Here is a 9,313-nt window from a genome sequence, read left to right as displayed (position 1 = left end):
TTTTTACTTTTTACTTCTGTGTCCAAATGTTTGTTGTTATTTTTGTAAATTTTAATTTGTTTCTCAATGGCTCAAGCCAAATCAACTGGACAAACATGACCAGTTGATCAAATATTCAGAACTCAATGTGTTTTTTTTTAATTTCATTGTTTACCATTTGTCAAATCACTCAAACTGGTTAAACAACACATCACATGCAACTCTGTATGAGTGCAATACCCATTTATTTGTTTGTATATTCTTGGTGTTTGTTATAAAGTATGTGAAAATGAAAAAAAAAAAAATGAATTATCAAATTGCTAATTGTTTTCAACTTCTCATTACACATTAGGTTTGTCCACTGATTTGAGATTTTGAGGGAATTTCATATGTTTTACTTTTTAGAGTCGATTTATGTTGTTTGTGTTTTAACCCAACATGGCTTTTCAAGAGATATCTGATTAACAAATACAACTGCATATCTATTCACATCATTTCCATTAAAATAAATAACCCCTCTTTGGTGAAGAACTCTTACGACACCCCCCCCCCCCCCCCCCCCTCTTTGATTGGTATTTCATTATTTGTTTGTTAATAATCGCTTTGTTAATAGTTTAATGTGCTAATTATTTGAAACTCATAACTCATAATCATATGAAAATATTATGTACACGAATCCACAATTCAAAAACTTAATGAATAGATAGATAGAACACTTATAAACCCTTCACAAGAATTTCACCAATCACCCAAACAAACCAACAAAAGAATTTCATCTTTCTCTCCCATTCTCATTACCCACAAATCTAAGAAACTCTATCTACAAAAAACTTCCTTCTAAACCACAAAACCACTCTCAAAACCCTAAAAATTAACCACCATAAAACCAAAATTTCTTTCCATATATAGCAAAACCCTCTATTTATACACCCCATACACTTAAAGCCACAGGATCTTGCCAAGATATCTTCCTCTTCACAGACTTAACCCTCAAACCCGAACCCGGACCCGGACCCAAATCCAAACCAGAACCACCCGGAACATTCCTAAAGATTGATAGCCGCACATTTGTGTGATGATGATCAAACGGCTGACATTGATCTTGTAATTCCTCTTCTTCTCTCTATAATCAAGAAACATATAATTAGAAAAAGTGAAACAACTAATAAACACAAATATCAAGTTTGTAATAAAACATTGTATTAACTTACAGATATCTGGTTCAAGTCGATTACGGGTTTTTTTTGACCCGTGGGTTCTGGATATCCAAAAAGATTGTTTTGCGGGTTTGAATCAAGAAATGGGTTAATCTTTGGCCCGTTGATCCTGACCCGTTGGTTTGAAATTGCTCTTTGAACAGATTGTTCTTTTACATGTAAAGAATTTCCAAGATTCAAGTCGAATTCAGGAGCTTTTTTCTTGATGTTGCGTAAAGGTGATTGCTTTTCATGATTAACCTTCTCTTTTTTGCTTTTTTTGACTCGGGTTGAGTGCGATTTTGAAAATAATTGTTCTTTTGGAGTCGACGATGACTTGTTATTTGTTAGAAATTTGTATCTTTGCCTCAAGAACCTGTATTTGTAGACATAGAAAGTTGAGATCATGATCGAATGAAAAAGTATTTAAAAGTAAAAGAACAGGTTAATAGAACAAAATTAGTAAGTTTATACCTAACTTCGGCTTGTAAGGTTAGTTTCTTTTGTTTCAAAGCCATCAAATTGCTTCTTTGGGCTTCTGTTTCCTGTTAAATAACATAAAATATGTCAAAATATTAAAGAAAGAACAGCGAAAACATATACCTGACTATAATCATTGTAAAAAGACAGCTGAACAACAAATTAATGGTGAAATTTTCAAAAAGAAAAGATTTCGATTTATCAAAATTTGATGAACAGATAACTCCTCTCTTTCTTTCACAGAATCAATCAAGAACAAAAGTAAGAAAATAGATCATCGATTGAACAAAACCCACAACATAAACGTTAAATTCATCAAGAAATCATTGGCACACAGATCAAACATATTATAGATCGTGGGAAAAAATAAGCATGAATCGATATTTCAAAAAAGATTTAAAAAAAAAATCGAAGGATATTAAGAACCCTAAACTATATCAACGCATAAGATCAAAATAACAAGAACCCTAAATAAGATCATCGACACAAATCCGACCCAGAACCCAAAAAACGAGAGATCATTAGATCAAAAACAAAAGATAAATAAAGATTATCACCTGTTGTAACTCTATAAAATCTTGAAGAAGGGTTTGATGCTTAATTCTTGCCCTAGCATCCTCATACGACGCAAGAGAAGACGAATCAAAAGTAACCCTTTTCATCTTCTTACTCATCAGATCTCAAGTTTCGTGAAGAAGAAATAAAAAGACGAGGCTCTCGAGAGAGAAGGGTGTTGGGAAGAAAGACTTAAATAAAGAAAGACGAAAGGGTGTGATGGGTGATGAGAAGTTTCTTGCTTTCCCTGTTTTCTCTGTTGTTGTTTGTGATGAATATGAATATGAATATCTGACCAAATAGAAAGCCCCAAAAAGACCACATTTTGGGGGTTGCAGAAGGGTATATCTGTCATAATCATAATTAAATCGGTGGGTTTGGTTGGAATTTGAAGACATCTCATCTATCTATATCTCTTTTCTTCTTTTTCTCTGTATCTTTCAAGATTTTGTTTTTTGTATTTCTTGTTCGACATAAATCTTGGTCCAAGTTGGGCCATTGATGAGGGGTGCGTGTTGACTCTTCGGCTCCATGTTTTGTTGATGATGGGTTCGTGGGTGGACAGCAAGATAAATAAAGGAAAAGATTTGTAGAGAGAGAAAGAGGATCAGGATGAAAGAGGAAGTGTGTAAGTATGTGTTTTGCAGTTGGTGATCGTACCTTGTTTTTAGGCCTGAGTTTCCTTGCTGGCTGGTTTTAATTTAGATTGTGATTGTGATTGTGAAATCGTGATCCAGTGCGCGAAATTACGTTTTTACCCTTCTTGTAGCTTTTCTTGGTGAATGCCGGCTGTTTTCCCGGAACTCCGTATCTAAAGTTGAGACTTGACATCATGAGAGTAGTTTATTTTAACAAAATTACGCAAATGGTCTCTATGTTTGGAAATGTATCGGATTTTGTTTTTATAATTTTTTTATAAAGATGGTTTCTAAATTTGAAAAACCTTACAAGAAAAGTCATTATGGCTAACTAGTATGTTAAGTTCGTTAAGTTCCGTTAAATGTAAACCCTTGCTATTGAAATGACAAATTTAACTCTTAGTCTCTCTTGTGACCAAACATTTCCCCTTCATCTCTGTGAAATCAATAACACGTCCTCGTTCTTCATTAATTCATCGCCTCCCCGTTCGAAATTTACTCACTCCGTTACCCATCAGAAAACCCTAATCCCCTTCATAAACCCCATTGTCGTCATCAAGGTCAGAAACCTTATCATAAATAACAATGAAGTTTGAAAGATGCGATAGGGTGGAGATTTTAGGGAAAAATGTCGGTTTCAAAGAATCTTACTCCATGGCAAAAATCATGCCCTCTATATCGGATACAAAGTACATTATCTGGTATCGACCCTTATCACGGACGATGGTTTTGCGCCCCTTATAGAGGCTGTCTCTCTCGAGTACATACGACTGGTTTCTCTTTAGATTGTGGTAAGTAATTTTTTAAAGTTTGACATTGTTGAAATATGTTCTAAACGTGTGTTTTGGCACTTGCACAAGGAACGAATTGTGTAATTTACCCTAATGTAAATGTAATTAGGCATCAAATGTTTCTTAGTCATTGATGTGTTTCATTTGTTATGATGTGCTTCATATGTTCTAATATAAGTGTTTGCTAGTTATTGATAGTTGGTATAAATAACATGATGACTGGTTTAAAAATGTTGTTTTTTGGGAAAAATTGAAAATGGTATTGGTGGTAGCAGATGATGGTAATGATGAAAAAACATTAGTGGTGGTGGTTATAGGTGGTGTCATACGGTGGGGATGGTGTCTAAATATGGTTTTATATTTTTAAGAAAGATTTTAGAAATGGTTATTATGACATGAAAGTTATATTAGGCCATGTATAATAAGTTAACCCTTATTTTTAACAGTTTTAGCTATAAGGCCTAAGGGTGTACCTATCTTTCATCTTTCACTTTTCATGTGTCACCTCAATGTCACCTCGGTTTCCCATGGCTCTCCTTTCACTCTTCAAAACCCAGGAAATTGTCACCTTTTTGGGTTTTTAATACATATATACATACAAGAGTAACGCAACAGAATAAACAAATTAATTCCTATGTGTGCATGCACCCCACGATCTAGGTTTTACTAATTATAGCAACCTACTTTAATTTAACTAAAGAAGGATAAACATATTTACCTCATGATCTTTTGATTGAGACCTTGTGATTGCCAACTATTGCAAAGGATGAAGGATCCAATGGAGAATCCCTCCAATGTAGTTAGACTCAAGACTCCAAGAAGCAAAATAAGGAAACCCCTATAAAGGGAATGTCGAAAATTTCATAACCTTGGAGATAGGTTATAATTTTTGAAAAGGAGAATATGGAGATATATATATATATATATATATATATATATATATATATATATATATATATATATATATATATATATATAGAGAGAGAGAGAGAGAGAGAGAGAGAGAGAGAGAGCGAGAGAGGGAACAACAACAACAACAAAATTTTGAGGAAAACTAGGTCTAAGGTTTGATCCCTATTGCCCGACAATACCTCCTCGGGACCAAAGTAATTATCTATTCGGACCATGCACCTATAAAGCACTTACTAATCAAGAAATATTCGAAGCCGAGGTTATAATTGTGGATGTTGCTTCTGCAAGAGTTCAATATAGAAATCAAGGATATAAGTGGGAAAGAGAATTTGGTCGCGGATCATCTAAGTCGAATCGTACCTCCCAAACACACCATACCAATCCGTGACACATTTCCGGACGAGCATTTGTTCGTTACCAATGAAACTTCATGGTATGCGGACATTGTCAACTACTTGGTCACGTATCAATTTGTAACGCTCGTAGATCCTGGCAAGTCAATTTAGAGACGATAAGCGTCAAAAATGACTTTTTGATAAAAGATTATTTAGAATGAATAATATTAACTAAGTTATAGTGGTCGTGGCAAGGTTTCCGAATATATAAAGAACGTCGAAATCCGAGTTATAACGAAGAAGTTATGACCTGTCGAAGTTTCGCGACAGAACCAACACGACACAGCGCGACGTAAATAGTGAATTTACGTTAGACCAATATTTAGCCTTAGTGATCTAAACGAAAGTCGTAGAGTTCGTTAAACCGTGAGCGTGCATAAAAAGAATGTCCAAATCTGACTTCGTACGAGGAAGTTATGATTTTTCGAAGTTTCAGCTCAGTAGTATGCAACCCGAAACTCGAATTTGATATCGAGTGATTTTTGGTCGAAGCAATCTAAACGAGAATCGAAGATCTCGCTATTAGTAGTGCAACGGTAAAAAGACAGACGAAAACGGACGTCAGATGAAGAAGTTATGAAATTCTAACTGAGTTTTCCTGTCCCGGCCTACTAAAAATAATATAATAAAAATAAAATTGAAATCAGCCGATGGAGTCTAAATGAAAGTTGTAGAGCATAGTCTCACCTACGCGTGGATATAAAGAACGTCGAAAACGGAGTTCGTATGAGGAAGATATGAATTTCTGAAGTTTTTAAATAATTAAAATATACTTATTTAATTATAAAATCGGATAATACCAAACCCGTGACTCATCCGGCCCTATCCACCCGGTACGCCCAGCGTACCTAGATGTACGCCCAACGTACATGTCGACGGAGGATTACGCCCAGCGTAATTTGGGGTTACGCCCAGCGTAACTTGGGGTTTCAGCCCCTATAAATAGAAGTCGAAGACAGCCGAGTTCTTTGCTCATTTTCTTTCCTTCTCTCTCGTTTTTGCATCGTTTTACGTGCAAGAAATATCCCGAATCCCCGATATTAATCCCGAGACCCGAAGCAAGTCCCGAAACCTCGAGGATCTCAAGAAGTAAAGTTTCTGAGCCGAAACTCTGCCTGTGTAAAGCCCGGTTTTGGAGAAAACGTCCCGGTTTTATCGGAAAAGATTATTTTAAGAGACGAGGTGCTGTCCGATCATCGTCTTATCAGGTGAGTGTGTAGTTACTTTCTTCTAACACATAAATATGAAGTATTTGCTATGAAATACGTGTTATGTGCTATGTATTGTTTGTTTATTTGAGATGAGTGTGGAATGGATGTTTTATACAGGTTTTTAAATGATTTAAACCGTATATGTATTTTATATCTACAAATATGTTGGGTAGAACATGGGTAGATGAAATACCTGGTGACTATGAGACGTAGTGCCTATTGTGTAAACCCTGGTGACTATGAGACGTAGTGCCTATTGTGTAAACCCTGGTGACTATGAGACGTAGTGCCTATTGTATAAACCCTGGCGACTATGTGACGCAGTGCCTGTTGTATAAACCGTGGAAGCAAATGGATTTTTGTGCCAATCCCTTAGGTCAATCCTTAGGAATGAATGAATGAAGGATAATTGACTCTTAGGGTAAAGCTCTAAGAAACAGAAGAAGATAATAGGGATGGGTAATTTGGGTTGATTGTCTGATGATTAAATATAATATTATATCTTACTGTGGGTTGAAAACCCTATATGCTCACCAGGCTCCCAAGCCTGACCCACTCAGTTTTCTTTGCATTACAGGTAATGGCACACGAGTATAAGTTGGTGGACTTGACGAGAGATTTTGGATTATAGATCAGTAGTTATAAATAACTGTTGTAAGGTCTATTTTATATTGTTTATGCTTTTAGTCTGTATCGGAACATGACATCCCGAGATTTTGTTATTTAATGAAAATACATTTCTTTAAAGAAATGATTTGATAAATTCTTATCATATTTTGTTTTGGGAACAAATTCCGCAATTCTTTTAATCAAAGGATTACTCTGATTTTATAAAATAAAGCATAAACAAATCGGTCTTTTCTGGCCGTGAAAATGGGGATGTCACAGTTGGTATCAGAGCATTAGTTTAAGCGAACTAGGAATTTGTAGGATTTCTAGACTTAAACTTTGAATGCTAAGCGATGATTGTGAGATGAGTGTCTACCATATTTTAGACACGAGCAGTAGTATATTTTAGGAAAGATGCCTAAAATGCTTTTATGTGATAAATGCTATATGTTTGCCATATATGATATTGTTTGCTCGGATCTATGGTCTGGTGCCGACCGGATCTGGAGACCTTATGTGTTTAGGATTATAAGCGTACGAATACGATATTAGAACTAGCATGTAAACGTTTCGGAGTGATAAGGATGATTTGAATATCTATCGTGAATGAGGATCTAATTTCACCTTACTCGGTGTATAGATCAAAAATGGTGAGAACAAGGAGTGGAGTTGGAAACATAGACGAAAACAGGAATCAAATACCTGTGATAGAGCAAGTAGCTGTTGCAGCAGCATCACCTGAGCCAATGACTATGGCTGGAGTACAATTGATGATTCAGACGATGCTGGATTGTCAGATGGAGGAAACGAGATGTCTGCTTAGGCAGAATCGCGAAGAACTGTCAATTCAAGTCGAAGAGCCCGAAGTAAATGGAGGGCAGTCTGAAGGAGGAAACTTTAGTGGGATCATTGGTCAAGACGACCCACCGATTGCTAGGCGAAATAACCAGGATAGAGGAAACGATGGAAAAGGATGCAAGTACAAGGACTTCATGGCATCCAAACCCCCATGTCTTTCTGGAAACCCAACGCCGGTACAAGTTATGGACTGGATCTCCGAGATGGAGACGATGTTTGAAAGTTGTGAATGCAGCAACAAGCAGAAGAACGCTCTTGCGATTCCTCTGTTAAAATCAGGAGTATTGAGCTGGTGGAAGCTACTTGCTAGTTCTATGCCTAAGGGGGAAGCTAGCATGATGTCGTGGGAGGATTTTGTGGTGCAACTAAAGATGCAATACTGCTCTGAGCAGGATCTTCTGGAAATCAACAATGAGTTTCAGAATCTGAAAAAAAGGGAAAATTGAGCGTCACTGAATACGCTACAAGTTTTACGGAGAAGATGAAGCTTATCCCATATCTACTTCCAACAGAACTTTCCAAGGTCAACAAGTTTGCCCACGGATTACCAGCGGACTTTGGTCCAGTGGTCAAGCAAGCAACCACTTTGAAAGCCGCCATCTGGGCTGCTAGGAATGTCGAGACTCAGATAAGAGAGAAAGGTCTGGAGAGAGCTGAAGTTGGAGAGAAAAGGAAGCATGAGGGATCTTCAGTGATCAACAAAGAAAGCAAATTATCGAAATTTGGGGGAAGAGATGAAGCTAAGTGGTGCGAGAAGTGTAAAAAGAAACACTTCGGGAAGTGTAGCGAGGAGATGACTTGCTACAAATATGGGAAGACAGGGCATTACGCCAACAAGTGCGCATCCAACAAAAAGGTGTGCTACGGGTGTAACGAAGAAGGGCATGTTTCTAGAGACTGCCCAAAGAAAAACGCACCGCCACAGCCAAGGGCATTCCACATGATCCTCGACGAAGCGAATCAAGGATAAGGATTTTATATCCAAGGATCAAGTTATGAAGTAGCTGTGCGAATAGTAACTTATGATGTAGCATGTTAGAGGAATAGAATAGGGTGAACTTGAATTTTTTTGTAAATCATTTCAAGTTATAATATAAACCCTGGTTTTGATATCTATGTGATATTTATTGTTTTAATACCTGATGTGTTAAATGATTGTGTGATTTTTGTATAGTGACTTGGTTAGACTGAGAGACAATACTTGGGACGAGTATGAGTAGGTGTGAATGGTAGTAGAGATCTATGCTACCGGAAGCACAAGACTCACACTTGGATCAGGGAAAGTCGCAAGGTTACCGAGAAACTAGTAATTGATTCTGTTTATTCAAGTAAGTCACTACCATTGTTTCAGTAATGACTAGTAAGATGGTTGTTATTCCGACCCTAGTGGTCATATCAATTGAGTCCGACTACGATGAGTTGTTACGTGGTTCCGAGAACCAAGTTCGAAGTAGCATCTGACTGCGGTCAGAAGATTGAAATCAATGCGACCGATAACATCGCGCTTGATGTTAAATAAGTTCGTAGCTAGAAATGCTACAAGTTAAGATGTGATTATATCACATTAGAACATGAAGGAAGATATATTCCATTTCGGAACTTGACTCTAATAGACTTGAGTCTAAGCGTTGTATTATACGATGAAAGGTCATTAGAACATGACCCATCGGTCTGTTACAATAGGTAAAG

The 9,313-nt window shown here is 36.8% G+C and overlaps 1 protein-coding gene across 1 annotated transcript; it reads right to left on the bottom strand.

Moving 5' to 3' along the window:
• Nucleotides 1–662: 662 nt before the first annotated feature.
• Nucleotides 663–2,889, bottom strand: LOC145125601 (uncharacterized). Its single transcript, XM_079061037.1, has 4 exons — nucleotides 2,213–2,889; nucleotides 1,650–1,720; nucleotides 1,191–1,551; nucleotides 663–1,102 (listed from the first exon to the last, which is right to left on the bottom strand). The coding sequence occupies exons 1-4, from the start codon at nucleotides 2,327–2,329 to the stop codon at nucleotides 902–904; spliced, it is 750 nt and encodes a 249-aa protein (XP_078917163.1). The 5' UTR covers nucleotides 2,330–2,889; the 3' UTR covers nucleotides 663–901.
• Nucleotides 2,890–9,313: the final 6,424 nt, after the last annotated feature.

The sequence above is a fragment of the Lactuca virosa genome, chromosome 7 (assembly GCF_052849685.1).
Source record: "Lactuca virosa cultivar CGN04683 chromosome 7, Lactuca_virosa_CGN04683_v6, whole genome shotgun sequence".
Lineage (NCBI taxonomy): Eukaryota > Viridiplantae > Streptophyta > Magnoliopsida > Asterales > Asteraceae > Lactuca > Lactuca virosa.
The sequence above is the reverse complement of the archived record's forward strand: the minus strand, read 5'-3'. Positions and strand labels throughout refer to the sequence as shown.

Coding starts and splice junctions, on each gene's coding strand:
- LOC145125601 (XM_079061037.1), bottom strand. CDS start 2,329: ATGAGTAAGAAGATGAAAAGGGTTACTTTTGATTCGTCTTCTCTTGCG. Junction 1,552..1,649: donor ACCTTACAAGCCGAAGTTAG/GTATAAACTTAC, acceptor CTACAAATACAG/GTTCTTGAGGCAAAGATACA. Junction 1,103..1,190: donor TCGACTTGAACCAGATATCT/GTAAGTTAATAC, acceptor TCTTGATTATAG/AGAGAAGAAGAGGAATTACA.